Here is a 23,778-nt window from a genome sequence, read left to right on the forward strand (position 1 = left end):
TAACTCTAATCCTCACATACTCCATATTCCAAATAGGACAAGTTTCATAAAAGTGATTTGCGGGCTGGGGATTTAGCTCAACGGCATAAGCGCCTGCCTTGCAAGCAGGCAGTCGTGAGTTCAATCCCTGGTACCGATAAAAAGGAAAAAGACAAAAAAAAAAAAAAAAAAAAAAAAAAGTGATTTGCCTGAAGATACCTAGTAACTGGTTGTTGGTTTTTATAACCTAAATTTGGCTCCAAAATCAATAGCTCTGAATACCAGTTTTCACCAGCATGCAGCACAACTGTTACGACATATCTCATTAGTTCACATGTAATATGCCTTCAAATGAATTCGTCCTTATCCACAGACTGCTCTTCTTACTCTTTTACGGTTTGGGACAGTGTCAAACTCTAGCCTCAAACTCTGGGCAATCTTCCTGACTCAACCTCCCTAGTTCTTCTGGTTTAAAAACCTTTGTTTTGTAAAACTACCTCAACTACTATGAATTTTTCTTCTAGCGAAGTAGGCCACGCCCGAATGCGTGAGAAAAGCACTCCAACCGTTCTAATTTTATAATTTCGAGGCAGGGTCTCAGCTAAAACTGCCAAACTGGGCCAGCGCTTGGAATGCTCCCGACTCAGCCTCGGCAATAGGTGGGATTACAGAGCTACCTGGCCGGCGTGGTATCTGAAACCTGATCTGCCCAGGGAATTAAGGTCAAAAGGTTCCAGGGCGTGGCACACTTGACCGGCTGTACAAGAAAGGAGGAGCGGGTCTTCGGCTACAAAAGAAAGCCCGTCGCCGAACTCGAGCTCCGCACTTAGAAAGGCGCGCAAACAGGTCTGACCCGCAGGCGAGCACAGCCCGCACCTTTCCCGAGCTCACTTCTCACCCCAAGGAGCCCGCCAGCCTAGATGATGCAGACAAATACCCGCGGCTTCAACCTGCAACTAGCTGACGACCCCGCGCAGGCGCACATGGAAGTAAAACGTCAGAGGCTGCGACTCACTTAGAATCTCGGGCTTTCTCGCGATAGCTGAGGCTGGGCTTTGCGGAAATGACTGCCGGGAAGAAGCGTGACTGCCACTCTCCTCCGGCGAGGTTCTGCGCGTGGGGCGGCTGACACCATGCAATCAGATGATGTGAGTCCCCTCTTGCTTTGACGCTCTGGCGTGTGCGAGGGAAATTTCGCCCAGTTTAAGACATGTTTAGAAGCCACATATACACTCAGCTGGCCTATGTGTTTGCCTCGCGGATTTCCGGTCGCGAGACCTCCAGACTTGAGTTTTCTAAAATGGGCTACGTGCGTGTCCAGGGGCCGACTCGCCCAGTGCTTGGTGCCTAGCGATGACACTTTGTTCCATTCTGTCCGTGCTTTGGGACTTGGACGGAAGGGAGGTCGGTGTATACTGAATATGTAAGGGTCCCTTCGCGTCTATCCGTGTGAGCCTCTTTAGACTGCTTTCCTTATGTTAGATATTTCTTTGCGTTTGCGATACTATCTGCCTAAGTTATAATTTCCGAAACAGCTGTATTCATTGAGCTGTTTGTTGAGAAAATCGTGCTTAGAGCGTACCAAGTATTGCAATTACTGGGCATTGGATTGTTAGCCTGCTCTCCAGCAACGTGCTCAGTGAGGCAGACATACGGACCTAAAGATGAGAATGAGCCAGCCCGGGGCGAGCTGGAAGTACTCGGCGAGATAGGACCAGTGAAGGTGCAAAGATCTGAAGAGAGAAGGAACAAAAAGGACACCAATGTTCCCCGCTACAGGAATCGAGAGCGTGAGAGATAATGAGTTATATATATGCCTGCCAGACCAACATCAGTTGTATTTTAGGCACTGTCTTTTGGTTTTTTAACGAGAGGGCATGTGATATGCCTTTGTGCAACCTTTCTGCTGGATGTGTGAAGGACTGTGGAAGGAGAGAAAAACATGAAAACAAAAGACAAGGATAGTAATGATGGAGATGAAAAGAAATGGATGATGTTCAGATATGTTTTATTAGTGCAACTGACAAGTTTGATGACAGATTAAGTGAACAAAAGAAAGAGATCTAGACTTTTTTTTTTTTTTTTTAATCGGTACTGAGGATCGAACTCACGACTGCCTGCTTGCAGGGCAGGTTCTTATGCCGCTGAGCTAAATCCCCAGCCCCGAGATCTAGACATTTTGGATTTAAACTAAACTTTCAGTGTTTTATTTACTGAAATGGAGAAGACAGAAAGAATGCCATATTTATTTTTCAGAGTGGTGTGGAATTAAGAACTGCTTTTTTGTTGTTTGCTTTTTGGGACAGCACCTGGCTATATAGTTCAGGATGGCCCTAAACACTATATAGCCCAGGTTAGTCCCAAACTCAAGGCCCTCCACCTGCCCCAGCCTCCCGAGTGCTGGGAGTACTGGCATGCACCACCACTCTGGGCTAAATGCTCTACTCTAATAACTTTCAAATATCCAAGTTGAGGTGTCAAGTAGGTAGCTAGATGCATAGACAATCTGTTACTCAGGAAAGAATTGAGAGATGATTTTGGAGCCATCCTTTTAGAAATGATAGGTAAAACCACAGGCCTGAATGAGCGTCCTGCTTTTCCAGTTTATTACCTATTCCTTCTGCCTCCCACCAGACATACCTATAAAAGCCCAAGATGTGTTCTCTGCCCTCACCCTTTTTTGTATGTTTTTTCCTTAACTGTTTCAAAGCTTTTTCTCAGTTGCTGAAAGCCTATTTTGTGTGGCTCTTTGCTACTTTGTGATATGTTATTTATATACTTCCCTCCCTAAATTGGTAAAGCTCTGAAGGATATTTTCTTTCAAATTATACTTAAGTGCTTACTATGTGTCAAGACTTGGAGATGTATGTCCTGTACCTGAATTAAGTGTATATATATATATATATATATATATATATATATATACACACACACACACACACACATACACATACATAATAAATGCTGAGTGGCTAAAGAGAACTTCAGCTGGTGAAGGGTAGCAGCCAGATTAAGCATACATATAGATTAACCATACGTATATTACAATGTAGTCCCATGCATCTTTTAACAGTGACCAATGAATATACTGTGTAAAGGAAATTGCAAAGTAGATGTATTTTTATTAAAAATACATAGGCATATTACAGTTGGTTGGATGGACACATATAGAAAAAATTCTGGAAAATTGCAGAATACTAATGAAATTTAATCTGAGTAGTGAGAACATTATTGTTATTAATTCAAGTCAAGCTTTCTTACAAAGTATTTCTAACTTCATTCCTTAAAGATTCCTCTCCTTAGTAAAGCAGGGACTGCCCTAGAGCACTGTCTTTTTTGACTTCATGCGGCATCTGGTGGGCCAGAGCAACTGAAATGGATTGTTTTCTGTGTCTTGCAGGTTATCTGGGATACACTGGGAAATAAGCAATTTTGTTCCTTCAAAATAAGGTGGGTCTAGGTTGGCATCTTAGACAAAAATTCTTTTAGTTGCTCTCTTGATAACCATTTTATAATCTTTGTTTCTTTCCTCCCGTCCTAGAACTAAGACTCAAGGCTTTTGCAGAAATGAATATAGCCTGACTGGACTGTGTAATCGGTCATCTTGTCCCCTGGCAAACAGTCAGTATGCCACTGTCAAAGAAGAGAAAGGTAACTGCCTGGTTTTAACTTCCATGAGAACTACTAAACATCCTTTAAAAAGATGTTCTTTAATCCTTAAAATAATATTAAGAGTATTCTATTTTATGCTTTAGGACAGTGCTACTTGTATATGAAGGTTATAGAACGAGCAGCTTTTCCTAGGCGTCTCTGGGAACGGGTAAGATATAACCATAAAACTATGATGACCATTGATCAACACCAAAAGTGCGACATGGTTTTCCCTCTTCTTTGCCCATGTCTAGATTAAACTTGTGAAGCATCCCCATTTGACCCCCATAAACAGTGTTGATGGGGAAGCACAATCAGTCATTTACCCTGGCCCCACAAGCTTCCTTTTTTTGGTCTGGCAGGTCCGGCTTAGTAAAAACTATGAGAAAGCACTGGAGCAAATTGATGAAAATCTGATTTACTGGCCCCGCTTCATTCGACACAAGTGTAAGCAGAGATTCACCAAGATAACCCAGTATCTAATCCGAATTAGAAAACTTACACTAAAGCGACAGTAAGTATTTGGAGCATTCAGTTGTTTACTTTTAAATCTATCCTGTTTCCATAGAGCATATAAATCCTCTAATAATCCTTTCTGTCCGATTCAGCATTGTACATTGTCTTTTATGGTACGCTAAGATAAGGAAATTTTAAAGGTGTATGTTAACATGAGAGATTTGGAAGTAATCCCCAAAATGTGAATAAACAGGAATGTAAGAACTTTACCCTTTTCTAGAGCTTGTAAGCAGGATATCTTGCTCTTGACCTGAGCCCACAGAACCACTTCCTGTCCTTTTTTTTATCTTTTAAAAGGAACACATGGCAGGTGAACCCGTGTTTTCTGATAATGTGATATATTTCTCCTAGGAGAAAACTTGTTCCTTTGAGTAAGAAGGTGGAGCGCAGGGAGAAGAGAAGAGAGGTAAGTTACTATTCTGATAATCATAGTTTCTGTATTTTCCTTGAGAGGACAGTGGACAGAGGACGAATGAGGAGGTTAGTCAGTCTTCCATCTGAATTGTTAGTAGGTAATGTTCACTAATGGATAACAGAGTTAGTGCTTACATCTGATTTTTCCCATTTTATATGACTTCCACGGCAGGTGATGAAAACATGATTGCTCTGGGGATATACATAGTGAAGGGTAAAAGAATAGAGATCTGTAACTTATCGGTAGTTCCTGATGTTTGTCCAGTGTGTGAGAATTCAAAACCTTAATGTTGCTAAATGTTGTCAAAATCCTAATATTACATCACCTTCAGCAAAGTCTAAGCCTTCTAACCAAGCATATTAGAATTGTAAGAATGTTCTCATTAGATGGATTTTTCCTCAGTGTCTTTTTTTTTTTTTTTTGTCTTTTTCCCTTTTTATCGGTACCGGGGATCGAACTCACGATTGCCTGCTTTAAAGGCAGGCGCTTATGCCGCTGAGCTAAATCCCCAGCCCCTTTTCCTCAGTGTCTTTAAGTAGCCTGATCATACTTACTTTCCTAGTCTCTGAAACACAGTGCCTGACACCCACATCCTAAAAGAGGAGGGGTTTATTTTGACTCCCACTTGGTAGAGGTTTCAGTCCAAACTCAGCTGGCTCCGACCAGCTGCTCACAGCATCCAGTGAGTTCCAGAGAGGAGCTGGAAGGGAGAAAATGCTTCTGGGCCACACCTTCAGCATCCATCTGTGCAGACCAGGTCTTCTTCCTCCCAGCAATCGGCCCCATAGTCTGGTCACCGTGCAGAGGTCCTGCCTGTGCTCATAGGAGGCTCGGGACAGCACCTGGGTGTAAACCACAGCAGGGCTCCTGGCTGCTCTGGCCATACTTGGTTGCTAAGATGCATGTTAGGATTTTGAATTGACTGATAAGTAACTGGAAACAGACCTGAAATTAGTTGCTTCTTTGAGGTAAACTGGGCCATTTTGTTACAAAGGAATGAACAGTAGTAATACTGTCCTAGTTGTAGAAAATATACTGTAGTCAGGCATCTAGCCTCTCATCACACAGTAATCTGTCTGCCCACCCAACTCACCTCAATCAAGCTGAATTTTCTTAGGCTTCAGCTGCAAAATTTTTCAGTCTTCCTTGACAAAATTATCAATCATTGTTGGTACTTGCTTTATTTACCTCCCTTTCACCAACAGATCTGCCTGAGCATTTGTCATGTTCTTTTAAGAAACAGCCTCAATAATCTTTTGATGGTTTTGTTGCCATTATTAGATCTGTCATATCATTGGTCTACACATTTTCAAAGGGCCTATTAGTAAACTTCTTGAACACGTACTCCTCAACACAAATCTTACAAGGTTTTTTTTGTTGTTGTTTTGTTCTGTTTTTTTGACACAAGATCTCACTATGCAGTTCAGGCTGGCCTTAAGCTCACTTTGTAGCATAGGCTAGTCTCGAACTCACAATGAGCCTCCTGCCTTAGCCTCTTGAGTGCCAGGATTATAGGTATGCACAACCACACCCAGCTTTTACTTGTAAATATTATATATGTATACTTCTACTAACAGTGCAGTGTGTATCATAAATAAATTTGTGATATAGAAAAAAGTCTGGTTCTTAGCTGAAAGTAAATATTATCTTTCAGTGCTGTCCAAATGATAGCAAAGAGAATGATACCTCAAAGACACAAAGAGAAATGTATTATTTACATCAATTACTTGCTGCTTTTTACTTTTTTACCAATTATGTGTAGGTAATTGTCAAATGGGTATTTTCATAAACTTTTCAGAATAAAAAACTTTGCTAGTTTTACTTAAATGGTACACTGTCAAAAATAGATTAGGGATTATGCATGGTGGCCTATACTTCTAATTACAGCACTCAGCAGGCAAAGGCAGGAAGGTAACACAAGGCCAACCTGGACTACATAGTAGGATCCTGTCTCTAACAGACGGGAAAGTAAATTTGGAAGATCAGCGGCACAGCGCCTACCTGGCAAACACAAGATCCTGAGATTGGTTCCCAGTGCCTAAATGAATGAAAGAATGAATAAATGGGAAAATTCTATTTGCAAATTTTTAAAGTGTGTAATCACAGTTTTATAGGAAACATGTTCAGCAACATTACATGTAGATAAGATCACTTTCTGTTCCACCCCCCTCCCCATCCTGTACCCATTCTAGGGAACCCAAGCCCTGGCACATGTTAGGTTAGTGGCTGTAGTGCCACATTCTAAATCTTATTTTTCTTTCTTTGTTTTCTTTTTCTTTCCTTTTTTTTTTTTTTTTTGGTACCAGGTATCGAACTCATGACTTCCGCTTGCCAGGCAGGCATTTTGCCACTGAGCTATTCCCAGCCCCTACTTTTCTTTATACCTGTTCACTGAAGGCATTTTTAACATAATTTTTTTCCTCCAACTCACTATTAAGTGATGCTTTTGTTTTTAAGTATATTTATTTAAGTGCTAAATATAACATTAGATAACCAGCTACTCTGAAAGCTTTTAACAAGGTTTGGCTTTAGGGCTGCTAATTTTCTGGAATTTTGAGTGTAAGCAGACATATATTTGATGTATTAAAGGCTTTGTTAGAATTTCGTATAAAATATTATAAAACTGAAAATCTTTCAATTGAAAGATTCCCAACAGGATTTGGAGGGAAAAAGAAATTATGTTGTTGAAGAGGCAAAAACCCCAGTAATAGTATGTAGTGGGACTCATACACATGTGTTTTTTAAAAACTTGGTCCAAAAAATAAGCACCAGTGAAGTGAATGGCTTTTGTTCTTTTCTTGAACAGGAAAAGGCGTTAATAGCTGCTCAGCTGGACAACGCCATTGAGAAGGAACTGCTGGAGAGGCTGAAACAGGACACGGTGAGGCGGCCCCAGCAGCCCCTAGCGCGGGGGCCCAGGCGGTGTTTCAAGTGGTACTGTGCTGGGAACTGTTGGGAAATGTACATTATTTGTAAAGATGCTAGAAAGACCCCCACAATGATTTTACCCTTGAAATAAGAATTTAGACAGGCCTAGCTTTCTCATTTTAGTTTATAGTTGGAGCCCAGGAAAACCTTGTGTTTGCTGTTATTTGCATTTCTCATTCTAAACTCAGCAGTGCCTGGTCTTTGTATAAAAGTCTTAGGATTTGGTCTTTCTGCATATTACATCAGTCTTTTAAGGTTTTTTAAATGTTAAAATGTCTTTTTTAAATAAAACTGTCATTTATAGACAAAAATACAGTATTGTCTTGTTAGCAAAACTCCATTTGTCCAATGCATGGGTTTTATAACCTACAAAATGATTGGTTCCCTCTCTCATACAGGCTGATTGTTTGATGCTAACCACTGATTATGTAAATACCAACAATAGCCAGCTCTAGGCTTGCAAATAATACAGAAGTGGCCCTCATCAGCTATTTTCATTTAATCAGTAAGGAAAAAATAATAGGCTTTTATAGTAGTGCAGTTGAAGCTTAGTGCCCAGTGCAAGTAAAGCTGATGTTTCTCCTTCAGTACGGTGACATCTACAACTTTCCCATTCACGCCTTTGACAAAGCCCTGGAGCAACAGGAGGCAGAGAGCGAGTCTTCAGAAGCCGAGGAGGAGAAAGAAGAGGAAGATGATGAAGAAGTAAGTTTTTTTTGATGAGCAGTGACCTTGAGATAAGAGTATTATCTTTAGCCCTCTAACTGAAATAACTTTAATCGCCTTTCCCACCATTAGGAAATGAATTTTGATGTAGCAGTGGCTTCTCTATTAACAATTTTAGCCTTAAAGGTGTTTTATCTCTGATGGTTGACATCAGGCATTTTTTAAGTTCAGAAGACTTAAATTGAGAATTTCTAATTTTGATTGCCTGATACATAGGTTTTGATTCTGGTTATTTATGCACTTAAAAAATTAAGCTAGCATCTCAGCTCTATCTTCATTATGTATTTTAAAACTAAGTACTGCTTTATTTTAGGATGTGGGAAAAAGAGAATTTGTGGAAGATGATGAAGTGGACGAGAGTGACCTAAGTGATTTTGAGGTGAGCTTTGGTTTAAAAAGAAGTCTGGGGATTTAGCTCAGCGGCATAAGTGCCTGCTTTGCAAGCAGGCAGTCGTGAGTTCGATCCCCGGTACTGGTAAAAATGAAAAAGACAAAAAAAAAAAAAAAAAAAAAAAAAAGACCAAAAAGAAGTCATTGGCCTGTAGCAAAGGAAAGAGGGTTTCTGATCAGTGAGAAGTTTGGGAAATCCTGTGTTTTCTCTCCTGATGGACCTTCTCTCTGTGTTTTAGGATATGGATAAACTGGAGGCCAGTGATGAAGATCAGGATGATGAATCATCCAGTGAGGAGGAACAGCAGGCTAATGCGAAACCCAAAGGGAAAACACCCTTGAAAGGAGCTCTGCGCAGGAAACGGGCCTACGTGGAGATAGAGTATGAGCAGGAGACAGAGCCCACGGCCAAGGCCAAAACCACGTGATTTCACCCCAGGTGTAAGCAGGACTGAGGTTCGGAAGTCTTTCTTTTTATCTTACACACACCTCCAGTTTTTGGCTCTTTCGTATTGTATTTCACACAATATTTGTGTTTTAATATTTATACTACTTTACTGGGGCAAGAAATACGAACTGAGTGGAGGAAACTGTATGTGGTGAAGTGTTTATATAGCTTATGTGTTGAACCCAAGGAGCTGAACAGATGATTTCCTTCAGGTGGAGTGAGACTGTGGGTGTACATATTGCTAAATTTTAAGCACTGAATTCTTTGGTGTCCTTCTCTTTTTCTTCCTAAACTTCATTTAGAAATGGTAGGATTTCAATTTTTTCTTACCTTTTCCAATTTAATGAATGAAAGGAACAGGAGAAGAAAAAAATTCCAACTTAAAGTGTTTAATATAAAAATACCTTTTGCAGCACTGCATTCATACAGTCAGTGTGGGACAGAAAGAAAAACCTTTCCTCTTGGGAAGAATCTCACACCCCGTGGCAGGGTGCAGCTTCAGAGCCCTGGCACACTTCCCTGAGGCAGCTCACCACCTTTCGGTCCTCACAGCTCAGGAGGATTCTGGCCAGGAGACCCTGAAACAGGAGACCAGACGGGCCCTGAGGTGCCACAAAACTGAGGATTTTTTGTTAGTTTGCTTGCTCTTCACTTTTACCTGAATTATTCTTCCAAGGATAACACTAGAGGAGAGCGTATGGTCAGAACTGGTATAAAACTCATGCTGTCTCTAAATATTTTTAGGGTATAAATTTATTCTCATGCTGTACTCAGTCTTTCAAGTAAAAATCCCTGCAGACAATAGTTGACAGAACTAGTTCATGGAGGCATATAAAGGTACACACCGGTGTTATAAGCCATGGCCTTGAGAATCTGACTTTTGTGGGATGTGGAACCAGTGCAGTAATTCCCTTGTGGACAAATAAGAAGTGAAAAATCATGCATCTAAGAGATGGTCCCCCTCGCCCCCCAGTGGAAATGTTTCAGGCATGGGGATCACTCTGAATCACTGTGTTACTCTGGTGGCTTTGAGCCCATTCCCTTTTTTCAGTTCATAAGAGCAACTTAAATGTTACAAACTCTGATACAATGCTTTTGCTTGTTCTCTCTCTCTCTTTTTTTTTATGACCACACTCTTGCAAGGCAGGCACTTATGCCCGCTGAGCTAAATCCCCAGCCCCTGCTTGTTGTTTCTTGTCAGTCAGTGGTAACTTGATTTTCTTGCCTTTTGCTCTATGGAGTTCTGAATAACTTGGGAAGAGTAAGAGGGTGTAAGGCCATATAGATCAGTAACATGTGCAAAGTCCCGGGTTTCATCTTCAGCAGTCAAAAAATAAAGGAAAAAAAAGGGCATTGATCAAAACTATTGAAGACTAGGGGGCACAGAGGTGGGACCTAAAACCTCCCTGCTCACTTCCAGACTCATCCAGAAGATGAACAGTAAATTCTCACCAATCACATCGGTTACCTAAGTAGAATGAGGCCCAAGTGAAAGCCGCCGCAGACTGCCTTACCTTCACCTGCCCTCGACAGCAGTGATCCAGGAGAACCAGGCAGCCTGTGGCCTCCTGTAGCAGGGCGTCCTTGACGGGCTCGGGTGTGAGGCTCCGGTCCCTCGCCACGTCACAGATCAGTTTCAGGAGAGCCTTCAGTAAGACCACAAGTCTGCAGGCAACTCTGGAATCAGGAGGGAAATCTGTTCACACTGTAAACAGATATTCCAACTTGAAGAGGCTTCAAAGGCTGCCCAGTCAAAAGCCCTCATTTAATAAGTGAGGCCACTAAAGTCAGGAGCTAAATGACATGAAAAGCCTGGTTCTGGGAACAAACAGAGACCCGCCTTCAGACTATGGCCTCAAGTCTCCTGTTACTATCAGTTAAGTCCAACCAATTTTCTTAGAATAATTAAGCTTTGTAGAAGTTGAAAAACAAATTTCTGGAAATGGATAGGGATATGGTTATGTTAACACTTGTATGGTACTTACTGCCATTGAGTCATACCCTTTGAGATGATAAATTTTTATATTTTTTTAACCACAATAAAACTGTACTGTTGTGAAAGCTGGAAAATAATTCAACTTGTAATGTGAAAATATACACAATAAAAGTATTTCTACACAGAAGTGTCTGGGAGAGAAGTTTTAATCCCTTCATCTAAAACACCCTGAGCTTGCTGCACGGGTTAGGAGCCTCTCCAAGCCTCTGTCTGTCATTCAATCCTGCTCTCTGTCCACCACTTCCTGTGTTTGCCTCTCACATAGACCTGGACTTTGGGAATCTTGGCACAGAATTAATTTGATTCAACTTCATTCTCTTCTAGTCCATTTACTCTTAATACCTGCACACCTAATTCTGGGTAGTTAACACATAATAGATATGACCTTCCATAAACTTCTTTATAGGTTAGGGGAAGAGAAAAGACCATAAACAGATGAGATCTAGTTACAAATGTGACAAGGGAAAAGATTCTCGGGGAAAAGTTACTTGGGGCAGTATGTTTGTAAGAGACACAACATGGCACAGGACAGATGCTGTATGTTGGAGCACTAGATTCTCTGGCTGAATTAAGCCTTCAGTTAATCCATGCAAGAAAGCTTGCTGCTGACTCAGTGGTTTGGGGTCCTGTTTATTTCAGGCACCTTCTGTGAGCCACAGCTGGCATACCCTAAATCAGCACTCAGATCCCTGCTCTGCAGATGTTAAAGGACATGCTATGAGGTACTCCTTGCATTTAAGGAACTTCAGATGAGAAAGAAGCATGTCTAATGGAGCACTTCACTTGCCTTCTCATTGCATGAGTTACAAACCTGGCAACATACATAATCTGCAAGGTTTTCCAAACTACTTAACCAAGAATTTTTTTTTCTTCAGTCTGGTATCAAAAAATTACCTGGGCAGGGCTGGGCATGGTAAGTGCAAGCTTGTAATCCCAGCAGTCTGAGGCTGAGGCAAGAGTACTGCCAGATCAGAGCCCAGCCTGAGCAACTCTGAGAGACCCTGCCTCAAAGAGATGAGGATGTAGCTCTGTGTAAAGGTGTTGGGTTCAATCCCTAGCACTAAAAAAAGTACTTCAGCGAATATTCTTCAGAACACTAAGTCATTTGGGATATACCTGAAAAGTGATTTAACTGTAACCGAAAATATATTTTAACTTTTTACTGTCATGTTCTCAGTTCAAAATCCCATAAGTGTGTGAAAATAGAATGCATTCAGGTACAGCCTGTGCACTTGCTACTCTACACTGAATGTACCTCAGGGCGTGTCCCTTCCCAGCACACCTGTCTGAATGCTGTAACCGGTATACCTGGGCCAGGTATGCTGCATGAGAAGCTTTAGGGTTTCCAGTATCTTCAACCTGGCCTCCTCCTCTGGTCCGTCATACACTTCCAGATAACCAACGATGACTCTCTCTAACCTCTTCCAGTGCCGGACACTTAGGATCCCCAATCTAAGAACAAAAGCGAAAACACTTAAGAGACAGAGCTGGGGTGAAGGGCAGGCCAGCAGCCCAGGTGCCCACCTTCCCACAAAGGCTGGCAGGTTCCTTGCGTAGGTCCTGCGCAAGAGCAGGCGGTGCTCTGGCTCCATGTGGGTCAGCATGAGCTGCAGCACCTCATCACAGTGTGTGGTTGGTCGAACCCCATCACCCTTCCAGCGCTGGGCTTTCTCCAGGACAGGGAATAAATCCAGCAGACACAGGAGCACAGCCTAGGAGGAAGGCACGGAAGAAGATACATAGTTCCTCTATTTGCCTTCATGACACTCTTTGATTTTTTAAAAGAAGTGTCATTAATCTATCATCCTTAAGGTACATTAACCCTTCCATGTCTAGTGATCCAGTTTTGGAATATTCATAATAGCAGAACATAATGAAATGGGTTTCTTTCAAATCCTTGTTCCTTGAATTTTTCTAGGTAACACATATCATGCAAAAATTCAAAATATCAATCTGGCATAAATGGTATGATAAAGTGCATATTTACATTTTTACACTCTGTTCATATTCTTAATCTGCCTCTGACAGTCTCAAGTTAATATATTGTCCTTGGGAAAATTCTTTAAACCGGGAAGAATGATAGAATGGGGGCTTAACCTAGATGTAGGGATTCTATGCCTACTGTCACTAAGTCACAGTTTGAGTGACTTAGTGAGACACAAAATTTACATACTTTTAATAAAAACACTCCCACATAGAATCTGAGATGGCCCAAATTTATATCAAATTTGACCACTGTCTGAAGTTTTCAGTGTCAGTCCCCACACACACAAAAGATGCCTCTGCTGCTAATTTTATGTAACTTGTTTTTTCAGTCTCCAGAATATTCTCCCTCGTAAGAAATTCCCAATCACCTTTCTAAGCAAACATCCTCCCTAAAGCTTCCTTCCAAAGCCTCCCAAAACCAGCTCCAACATCATCTTTTTTTAAATTTTCTTTCTTTTTTTTTTGGTACTGGGAATCAAACTCAGGACCTTGTGCTTGCCAGGCAGGCATCTGTGCCACTGAGCTATACCCCTGGTTCTCCAACACCATCTTAAGCCTGGTTAGTTGCCTATTACAGAATACCCACTACACTTCACACAAACCTCTTCTCACGGTTATCACCGAATGGTATTTAGATAGATACAGAGCTACATAATCACACATCCACAACTGCCCTTCCAAAGGGTTTCTTAGAGCCAGAATCTCTGTCCAATTCACTTACCCTTGGAACCTACAGTTACTGACACAGAGTAGTTAATACTTGCTGAACAAAAAGAATAAAGGTATCTACATGCAGAGTTTTCAATACATGGGTTGATGGAGGGCAGCAAAGAACATTTAAATTAATTTTACAAAAGTATTTTTAGATAATGGACCCACACAAAGACAAAACTGGCTTTTCTATGAAGATTCAGGAATCCAAATGCCTGCTTGGTGACGGAAATATTTTTAACTTGGCAACACCTTCAGTTATTGTCCTCAACTTCCAAGAAAGGAAAATATCTCTTAACTATTCCTACTTACAAAATGCCATTTTCTACTCAGCTTAGAGAATCCAGGCAGTCATAAACCACTCTTACAGTACCTCAATGAGCTGGTGCTCTGGTGTGTACAGATGGTTGAAAAGGGCATGATAAAGGACGTGGGCTCTGTTAAACTGCAGCAAATCAGCAACCGGCTGCAATCAGGCAAAATATCCAGTTAAAAGAAAGCTCTCCCCACATTGGCAAACTCTTGGTAATTTCTGATATTGGATTATAGGTAACATGGAGACATATCATTCTACTTCTGTGTATATTTATTTACATACTTTTTTTATTATCTTGAGGCAGGGTCTTGCCTTATAGTTTAGACTGGCCTTAAACTTACTATGTAGCCCTGGCTGGCCTAAAACTTACTACAACCTTCCTGTCTCAGCCTCCCAAATGCTGGGATTACTGGCATTCGCCATTATACCTGGCTTATTTCTGTGTATATTTTGAAAGCTCCACAATATAAAGTTTATAAAAAGTTTCAGTAATAGCTTATACATTTTGTACAGTCCCTTTCAGGTTCTTACTTGTTTTTTGCTTTTTGAAAGTCAACTACTGATCACTCAATGTCTAGTTACTCAGTGTGGTAATGACTGACATCTTATTTCTTCTATAATTATCTTGGTTTGTTGCTGTTTGGGAGGATTGTTTGTTTTTTGGTGCTGGGGATAGAATCCAGGACCTTGAGCATGCTAAGCACACATACTACCACTGAGCTATGCCCTGAGCCACATAATTATCCTTTTAATATATTACCTTAAAATATATGGATTCTATCAGGTTGGCAGAGGGAAAGTTTAAAGGAGAAAAATAAATAAGTGAACTTAACAAGCTTTCTATTACAATTGTTGTCTTTAACAAGAGACTTAAAAGTAAATGTAAGCAAAATTAACAGTTATATCATAAAGAATGGCCAACAATGGGTCACTCTGTCCCATCACTGCAGGCGACAGCAGACTTCGCTTACCACATTAAGCACAATGTGATGCAGGCAGCGCACACCTAGGATTTTGTTCTCAGTCTGGTAATCATCTGAAATGAGCAACGATGGGGGAAGTATCCTTTCAAGGTGTTGGTTCAGCCAGGGCCGAGTGATCTGTTGCAGAGTCCATGAGAAAATGTGTTTGACCGCAGGGTTATTCTTCCAGGATTCCCTAAGGGGATACATGAAATCACACTGAGCACAGTGACAGGATATCAACCCGGACTGAACATTAACCAGGTCAGCTAGGTGTGGAGGCCCATCCTACAATCCTAGCTGTTTGAGGTATAGGCAGAAGGATCAAGAGTTCCAGGCCAGGCTGAGCAAATTAGTGAGATCCTGTCTCAAAATAAGAATAAAAAGGGCTGGGGACAGGACACGGTGGGGCACACTTGTAATCCCCACACTACAGGAGGGGTGGTAAGAGGGTCACAAGTTCAAATCCAGCTGGACAACTTAGCCCCTGTCTTATGGTAGATAAATAAAAGAGGTTGGAGATTCAGTCCAGTGTGATGGCTCTAGGTTCCATCCCTAATACCATGAAATTAAAACAAAACAAAACAAGGAGGGCTGGTGATACAGCTCTGCAGTGAGATGGCTGTTCAGAACCCACAAAGCCCGGGTTCAATCTCCAGTGACCCCCTCCCCAGAAACTCTTCATTCACAACATTCGGCTGTACATGTTACGATGTGCATTAAAACAACTTACATAACTTACACAGTGAAGATGTGCTGAGATGGAAGAGAAGTAAAAGAAATGTCTAACATTATTATGAAGGAACCTCTGGATACCAATTTACACCTTATAAATGACTCACCTAATCCTCAAAATAGTAACTGTGTAGTAGGCATGTTATCTTACTATTACAAACAATGAAACAGATTCAGAGAGCCTATATAACCTTGTCCTACTCAGCAATTAGAAGCCGTATTCGTCTAAAATTCAAGCCTTTTTAACCCCAAATTCCTGAGAAAATGAGTTACGGGCCTTTTTTCTCCTTACTTCAGTTCTACAAACACTAACAAAATAACAACTGGGAACTCACAAAAAGTATTTTAGCGAGTAGTAATCTAAAAGGTTTATACTTTTTCATTTCAAATACTGCTTCCCTAATAACTTTTCTTACGAACAAGCAACGAATTTAAAAACATCTAAGCTTAAATTGGAACCATAAGTTTAACTTCTCTTCAAACCCTAATGCTCACCTGACAAGCTATTTAGTTCTAGACAGACGGTATTTCCAATTTTCTTCATCAGTTGTCAGAATTATCAACTTTCAAAGCACAGCGCTGGAAGGAAACTGGGTTCTGATATCAAATTTGCTAGTCTAGTTTGTTCATTTTGAGCAAATCACAGACTCTCTAGTCCTTAAAAGATCTGGTATTACAACGTCCTTATAAGCTTCCTGTTGAAGAAACTCAAATCCCTTTAAGCTCTAAAACTTTCTTTTTTTTTTTTTTTTTTTTTTTTTGTCTTTTTCATTTTTACCGGTACCGGGGATCGAACTCACGACCGCCTGCTTGCAAGGCAGGTGCTTATGTCGCTGAGCTAAATCCCCAGCCCCCAAGCTCTAAAACTTTCGACCAGCGCCCACGTCAGTGGCAAAGGGCAAGAGTACTTACTTATTCAAGCTGGGTTTGAGAAGCCCCAGGATCACAGTAAATCTACCTTTCTCTTCTTCGTCTTCCCCGCGGAGGAAACCTGCCGCAGACTTGCAATCAGTAACCTGCAGCAGCAAAGCGAGCACCTGTCCTGCTACGTCCCGAGACCGTGGGCTGGTCCAGGGCTGCTCTAAGCTGTGTGTGACGGCGAAAACATAGACGGGTCCTGCCAAGTGACGCAGGCCTGTCCTCCACTCAGGGCAGACAGGAGAATTCTTGGCAGCCTCCACTTTCCTCAGGAGCTTAAGAAATAGCAGTCCAACTTCTGCTGCTTTCTCGGCCACCTCGAAGGAACCGTGCTCTCCCGCTCCATTCTCTTTGGGCGGGGCTGCGTACTTCTCCAGGGCTGTTGCCACCTCCCCCAGCATCTCGGGCATTTGGGGTTGGGGGTCACCACTCTTCCCAAACAATCTGTCGCATTCTGTGGCTTCTAATAGAGCACTGAGGTCTTCCAAAGCGTCGTCTCCTGTGCTGCGCCGTCGCACCTCCTGGCCGGTCAGACGAACCAACATTCCGGCGAGGGCGCGCCCGAGGTCGGAGGGCGACGGCGCTGCAGGCGGGGAGGCCCCGCTCCGCTCCATGGCGCAGACTGCAGCGCCCAGAGGCCCGCCAGCCTCGCCCGGCATCCAGGGGACCAATACGGGAGCCGGCGGGGACCCGACCAACCGGAGCGGTGACGATCCCGAGGCCAGAGGTGTCCCAAAGAACGGAAGTAGCAACAAGTAAAGGGCAAGGCAGCACTGTATGTAAGGGCAAGGCCTTTCTGCTAGTTTCAGACGTGATGCCCTGGAGAAACTACTCTTTCTGTAGGCGCAAGAGAAAAAAAATGCGAAAACAAAAAAAGAAGTTTAAGCAATAAACTGCTGGGTCATGACACGGACTCCGCTACCAGTACCTGAAGCCTTTCGCACTACATCTGCGTTCATCAGCTTCCCGCGCCATCTGACATCATTGCCGCAAAGCACAAAACTCACTTCCGCCAATACTGCCGTAACGCTTCCTTTCGTGACGTATGGTCGTAAAGCCGTAAAAAAATCTGGTGGAGGGAAAAAGCCGAAAAGGTGGAGCCACGGCGAATATATTTGCATAGAGACGCATCCACTCGCTCATTTTGTTTGTGTTTTCTTTTGCAAGGTGAAAATACAAGAACGCTCACAGGCTCTGAGCGCTCGCTTTTAGCTGTATAAAATGATATATAAAAAGACTGAATATTCTTGCACTATGACGGTCACCCTTTTTGAAAAATTGTTGACGTACACTTGGATATTCAGAACGAAGTTACTTTCTCGATCCTCAGGTTCATAAGCGTGATGATTGGGTGTTCATGCTCTGTGCATGACATGTGCCTCCTTTCAACCTTGTTACGACCTCGGTACATTACCCGTCTGACATGAACTTGCAGGATCCCAAAAATTTTGGCGTGAAGTAGAAATTCTTTTGAGTCTCAGTTACTTTTAAGAAGGGTTTTGGGCATCGTTGTACTCTTTTTGCACTGCCAGGGTTGCTTACCTGGGCTGACGTTGCCCTGGAGAGTGGCAAGGTCACCGGGTAGGCAGGCATGTGATAGTGGAGGGGCAAGCGCAAGTCTGTGTTCTTCTCTTACTAGGACATATGCAAACGTGCCAGTTCTGCCCTCCGCTTGTCCTTTGACCTTGTGCCTGCATTTGTCGGGAAATAAATACTGCGGGTAAGGACAGGCCCTGCTACCTCTCAGGGTTGTTATGAGATGCGCAAGGTTTAATTATATAGAAACTGCTTCTTCGAATGAGGCGCTGAGGAAAGTTCCTGCTAGACCTGCTCCCGGGTTAGGCCACGTTTCCCCTTTGCAGCAGCGAAACTGCGGATCCACCCCTCCTGGCCTCTGTCATCTGCCCTTTCCTTCTCTGACCAATTGGTGGCACTCATGATTTTTCCGGTAAGCCCATTGCCCAAGCAAGCAACAAGCAATCACTGTTACCTTCTTGTGTGTGAGCCTTTCTTTGTTGGTCTCCTGTCCCTTGGTGATCCAAGTGGATCCATGCGCGCATCTGGTGTTATTTTACTAAACTAAGATCATAGCAGATCAAAGACCTAAATATTAAAGCGGAAGCAGTATTTTTTTTCAGAAACAATCTGTTGGAAAATAATAGATAAAATTCTTGAAGACAAAGATATAGGCAAGGATTTTCTGAACAGAATCCCAGTTTGCACAAGAAATGACATTAACAATCAACAAATGGGTTTTTAGAATATCAAATTAAAAAGCTTCTGCACAGCAAGGAAACAACTAACAGATTGAAGAGAACCTACAGAATGGGAAACATGTTGCCAGGTACACCTCGGTCAGGGCACTAATACCTACACTATATGAAGATCTGAAAAATTAGACCCCATAGAAGTGAAAGACCCTGAAATTAATAGACACTTCTCTAAAGAAGTATAAATTGCCAACAAGTATGAGAAAAAAATGTTCAACATCTCTGATCATTACAGAAATGCAAATTAAAACAACACTGAGGTTCCATCTCACTCCAGGAAAAATGGCCGTCTTCAGAAAATCAAACAGTAACAAATGCTGGCAAGGGTGCAGGGGAAAGAAACTCTTCTATATTGCTCATGGAAATGTAAACCAGTACGACCATTATGGTACTGCCAATTTCTTTTAATTTTAGCCATTCAGGCAGAAACGTAGTGCCGTACCATTGTGATTTTAAACATTAAATGAGTAAATGAAAATGGTATGCCTATAAAATGTAGTACTATGTAACTAAGAACATATTTCACTAGAAAATATACTGGGATATGCTTATGATATATAAAAGTGAAAATTAAGGGAAAAAAACAAAAATTTCCTAAAACCAAAAATAAAATCAAAGTGCATATTGAATGGCTGGTAGCACTGCAAAACGAAATAAGAAACTGACTTTAAGAACATAGGTGTAGGCAGAGACTTTATGAACAAAAGCCAGACCACCCAAGAAACACTACAAAAAAATCAACAAATGGGATCTTATAAAAAACTTTTGCACAACAAAAGAAATCACCAACAGAGTAAAAAGACAACAAACAGAGTAGGAAAAAATTGTAGCCAGTTGTCTCTCAAATGAAGGACTTTATTATAAAGAACTGAAAAAAGGGGCTGGGGGTTTAGCTCAGCGGCATAGGTGCCTGCCTTGCAAGCAGGCAGTCGTGAGTTCGATCCCCGGTACCAATAAAAAAAAAAAAAAAAAAACTAAAAAAAAAGTCAGACCCCCAAATTCAAAGACCCAATCCAAAAATGGGCATCTGAGACGAATACACATTTCTGAAAGGAAGAAATACAAATAACAGATAAATCAAAAATGTTCAACATCACTGGTCATTCAAGAGAAGCAAATTAAAATAACACTGAGCTTCCATCTCCAGAAAAAGTGAGTATTATCAAGAAATAAATCAGTGACAAAGGCTGTGTGGAAAAAAGAACCCTTCTACACTGTTGATGAGAGTGTAGACTGCTGCAATCATTGTGTAAATCAATGTGGAGATTCCTTTAAAAATTAGAATTAAAGATCCAATTCAACACAGCTATTCCCCTTCTGGTGTCTTCCCAGAAGAATTAAAAACATCATACCACAGCAATATATGTACACCTATGTTTATAGCAGCACAATTTGTAATAGCTAAATTTTGGAAACAATCCAAATGCTCATCAACCAAGGAGTGATTTTAAAAAAGATATGGGTTTTAAAATTTACAATGGAGTACTACTCAGGCATAAAGAAGGATAAACTTGAGACTTTTGTAGTTAAATAGATGCAACTTGAGACCATATTCATAAGTGAAATAAATCAGATATATACATGCAAACATTGCATTGTCTCACTAATATGAGAAGCTGAACAATAAATAAAATCCAAAATTTACAATAGATATTGTGCATTGGGAAGAAACTATTCAAAAGAAACGAGAAACTAATGAGGGAGAGGGGAAAAGAAGGAAGAGAAATGGAAAAAATATAAACACAAGACAGTAAAGATAGTTACACAGTTATACCAAAGTATACAGTTATACATTTATACTGTTTATATAGTTACACACTTTAAAATATATTTCAGCTGGGTGCCAGGCAGGGTAGCATACGCTGTAATCCCAACACTTGGAAAGCTGAGGCAGTTCGAGGCCAATCTTGCCTACCCAGTGAAACCCTGCATCTTCATTACTTTTTTCTTGTTGCTAATACAAAATATCCAACACCCAAAATTAAGGAAGGAAAGATTTACCTAACTCACAGTTTGTGGAGGTTTCAGTCCATAATCAGCTGGCTCTATGGCAGGGCAGCGTGGCATAGGGACAACGGTTCAAGGCAGCAGAAGACAGGAAAAAACAGCAAGAGCAAAAATGGGGAGAACAAACCCCTTTACTTTGTGAAGTAAGGACCCTGGCTCCCTGCTGAGGTGCTTAAACTTCTAGACTTCTCACGTTGCCACAATGTAAACCATTACAATCTACTCCTCCTCAATTTGGCAACCAGAGCTTTTCTTTAAACTGGCTTCCAGGGCTGGGTGTGGTGGTCACTCCTGTAATCCCAGCACCCTAGAGGCTGAGGCAGGTGGATCCTTGCAAGTTCTAGGCTAGCCTGGGCTACAAAGTGAGCACAAAGCCAGCCTGAATCACATAGCAAGACCCTGCCTCAAAAATAAATAAATAAACTGGTTTCCAGATACAAAGACATGTATGTGCTTATAACTTCACAACTTAAACATTATAACACAGATTTAACAATCTTTAAGAACCAATATTAAGTCTATCAGCATTATATTACATTAGAACATGTTATTACATTTAATAATATCTTGCCCCCAACCCTCAAAGACTCATGCACGTCCCTTTATGCAAAAGGTGTTTAGTCCACCTGCAAGAGTTGCCAAGGTGCTAACAGAGTCAGCACTACTGGAAGTCCAAGTCCAAAGTCCCCTCTGAAATGTAAGGCAAACTCTTAGCTGTTGGCCCCTGTAAAAATGAAAAGAAAGTTAGACACTTCCAACATTCAGTGGCACAAAATAAATGTTATCTTTCCAAAAGGTACAAACAGGGATACAAAGCATCAGGACCAAAGCAAATCCAAAATCCAGCAGGGAAAACAGTAAGTCCTGTAGCTACATGTCCAACATCTGATGCAATCTGTTGCAAATTGTGAGCTCCAAATGTCTGAAGTGACTCCACCCTCTGGCACTTCTGGTCCTCACGGTTCCCAGGGCTTCTCTCTTAGGCCTGCCTACTCTCTATCTGCAGCTTTCTTTAGATGATCCATGTGCTGGATTTCCAAACTTCTGGGATCTCCACTGTATCTTCAGTTTCTTGCTTGCAGCTTCACACACTGCCCTCTCAGGGGCACACTGACCTCCCAGGTCTCCTGAAATTGAGGTGGAGGCCTTTCGAACCCCAAAACTCTTACATTCTGCATGCATCTAAAGCCAGCACCACATGGATGATGCCAAGGTCTGCTGCCAGCTGGCACAGTAGCCAGGCTTCCCTCTCGGCTGTAAGCACCTATGCCTGGATCACCAGATACTCTGAATCCTGTTTGGGGGAACAAATTTCCTATGCTGCTGCCATTCTGGAACCTTGTGTGGACACCACCATGGTAGAACATGATATGCTGAGACTTTCTCCTCACAGCAAAGATCACTTTTGCAATTTTGAGGCTGAAAAAGATGGAGACTTGCTGTTTCTTATAATGCCCTCTGGATATCCTCTTTTTTTTTTTTTTTTCCATCCGTACTGGAGATTGAACTCACAACCGCTGGCTTGCAAGGCAGGCACTTATGCCACTGAGCTGAATCCCCACCCCCTCAGGCCATCTTTTTATTCTCCTGTTCTTTCTCAGCAATGGAGATGGCCTCAATTCTATCTTTGTAGTCTGAAGCTTTACTGGGGCTTCCTTTGTGGCCAAACTCACATTTTAAATCACCCTGCTGGTCTGTTTGCTCTTGATTCTCAACACAGGTCTGGCTAAAAGCTCCTGACAATGGCCATGCCAAGACTTCAACCTTTGACTGCCTTGAAATTTCTCCTGCCAGATTAATTAGTCCACCACCCTTAATCTTAGTCTCACACAGAGTCTCTAGACATGAGAAAAATACAGATAAACTTTTTGTCAAGCCATAACATGCATCATCTGGAGTCCAGCACTCCGTGCAGTCCTCCTTCCCAGAAGAGACCTTCCAAGCCTGGTGTTTATCAGCAGGATTTCTATCAGCCTTCTGGTGTGGAGCTTTGACTAGAATCTCCCACAAAGAACAACCTAAAGTGTTCCAGCTCTGCTCCTTCAAGCAACATCTCTGAACCTTTCCAGATTCTCCCCCAAAGCCATTCCCAGAGGCTGTTAAACCACATGGCCAGGTATTCTTGCAGCAACAAGCCCCCTTCTCTGCTACCAAATTCTGCCTTAGTTATTTTTCTCTGGTTGCTGAGACAAAATACCCAACACTCAAAATTAAGGAAAGAAAGATTTATTTAGCTCACAGGCTGCGGAGGTTTCAGTGCATAATCAGCTGGCTCCAAGGCAGGGTGGCGTGGCCGAGGGGCAACAGTTCAAGGTGGCAGAAGACAGAAAAAGCAGCATGAGCAAGAAGCGGGGAGAACACGCCTCTTCTCCTCCCTTGTATGGTAACAAGCCGCCTCCCTCCGGGGTGGGTGTAGCACCACACCACCTCTGCACCCTTACCACAGGTGAAGGATGTTTACAAAAGACAGACCCTGGCTCCCTGCTGAGCTGCTTAAACTTCTAAACTTCTCAAGTTTACACAATGTATCAATCATTACACCTTGTCTCAAAAATAAAATAAAATAAATCTCAGGGGGACTGAGGCTCAGTGGTAATGTACTTATTAACATACAGGAAGCCCTGGGTTTAATTCCTAGCACAGCAAAATATAAAAACAAATAAGACATAGCTCACCAGATGTAACAAAGTTCTAAAAGGTGTACTTAGGGTAATTTGGGAAATTTGAACAAAGACGTGTTACAAGGATGTTCATGTAACTTGTCATTTAAATACAACATGCTGAGAGTTTTAGTTTGACACTTTCTCAGAAAGTTAAATTCATT

At 41.9% G+C, this 23,778-nt stretch overlaps 2 protein-coding genes and 1 non-coding gene across 6 annotated transcripts; 2 read left to right on the forward strand and 1 right to left on the reverse strand.

Annotated features, from left to right (window-relative positions):
* Window positions 1-987: 987 nt before the first annotated feature.
* Window positions 988-11,176, forward strand: Mak16 (MAK16 homolog). 3 transcript variants are annotated; one of them, XM_063240094.1, is made up of 11 exons: window positions 1,257-1,383; window positions 3,380-3,429; window positions 3,521-3,630; window positions 3,735-3,799; window positions 3,993-4,144; window positions 4,498-4,552; window positions 7,368-7,442; window positions 8,078-8,194; window positions 8,529-8,594; window positions 8,845-9,061; window positions 10,474-11,176. In XM_063240094.1, the coding sequence occupies exons 1-10, from the start codon at window positions 1,333-1,335 to the stop codon at window positions 9,031-9,033; spliced, it is 930 nt and encodes a 309-aa protein (XP_063096164.1). In that variant the 5' UTR covers window positions 1,257-1,332; the 3' UTR covers window positions 9,034-9,061; window positions 10,474-11,176. The 3 variants fall into 3 exon arrangements, with proteins under 3 accessions (XP_063096165.1, XP_063096163.1, XP_063096164.1); XM_063240095.1 differs by lacking the exon at window positions 1,257-1,383 and adding an exon at window positions 988-1,127 and having other exon boundaries at window positions 8,845-11,176; XM_063240093.1 differs by having other exon boundaries at window positions 1,252-1,383; window positions 8,845-11,176.
* On the reverse strand, window positions 3,082-17,675 carry Tti2 (TELO2 interacting protein 2). Of its 2 annotated transcripts, none has more exons than XM_063240092.1 (7): window positions 16,672-17,675; window positions 15,034-15,220; window positions 14,120-14,212; window positions 12,574-12,761; window positions 12,358-12,501; window positions 10,568-10,730; window positions 3,082-5,403 (listed from the first exon to the last, which is right to left on the reverse strand). In XM_063240092.1, exons 1-7 carry the CDS (start codon window positions 17,334-17,336, stop codon window positions 5,155-5,157), a joined length of 1,689 nt encoding a protein of 562 aa, XP_063096162.1. In that variant the 5' UTR covers window positions 17,337-17,675; the 3' UTR covers window positions 3,082-5,154. The 2 variants fall into 2 exon arrangements, with proteins under 2 accessions (XP_063096162.1, XP_003474784.3); XM_003474736.5 differs by lacking the exon at window positions 3,082-5,403 and adding an exon at window positions 9,427-9,631 and having other exon boundaries at window positions 16,672-17,671.
* Window positions 17,676-17,999: 324 nt separating this feature from the next.
* Window positions 18,000-18,101, forward strand: LOC111758321 (small nucleolar RNA U13). The gene has a single exon (XR_002792513.2). It is a non-coding gene; the product is annotated as a small nucleolar RNA U13 (small nucleolar RNA).
* Window positions 18,102-23,778: the final 5,677 nt, after the last annotated feature.

This window comes from Cavia porcellus, unplaced genomic scaffold (genome assembly GCF_034190915.1).
Source record: "Cavia porcellus strain 051 isolate PalLab524CR breed Dunkin Hartley unplaced genomic scaffold, mCavPor4.1 scaffold_29, whole genome shotgun sequence".
NCBI classification, from domain to species: domain Eukaryota; kingdom Metazoa; phylum Chordata; class Mammalia; order Rodentia; family Caviidae; genus Cavia; species Cavia porcellus.

What these genes read in the sequence shown, in the direction of transcription:
- Mak16 (XM_063240093.1), top strand. Translation starts at nt 1,333, where the DNA reads ATGACACTTTGTTCCATTCTGTCCGTGCTTTGGGACTTGGACGGAAGG. An exon ending in GGGACTTGGACGGAAGGGAG is followed by an intron (nt 1,384 to 3,379) that starts GTCGGTGTATAC and finishes TGTGTCTTGCAG; the next exon opens with GTTATCTGGGATACACTGGG. An exon ending in AGAGGCTGAAACAGGACACG is followed by an intron (nt 7,443 to 8,077) that starts GTGAGGCGGCCC and finishes TTTCTCCTTCAG; the next exon opens with TACGGTGACATCTACAACTT.
- Tti2 (XM_063240092.1), bottom strand. Translation starts at nt 17,336, where the DNA reads ATGCCGGGCGAGGCTGGCGGGCCTCTGGGCGCTGCAGTCTGCGCCATG. An exon ending in CAGAGCACCAGCTCATTGAG is followed by an intron (nt 12,762 to 14,119) that starts GTACTGTAAGAG and finishes CCTTCCTCCTAG; the next exon opens with GCTGTGCTCCTGTGTCTGCT. An exon ending in CTGCCAGCCTTTGTGGGAAG is followed by an intron (nt 12,502 to 12,573) that starts GTGGGCACCTGG and finishes TTTTGTTCTTAG; the next exon opens with ATTGGGGATCCTAAGTGTCC.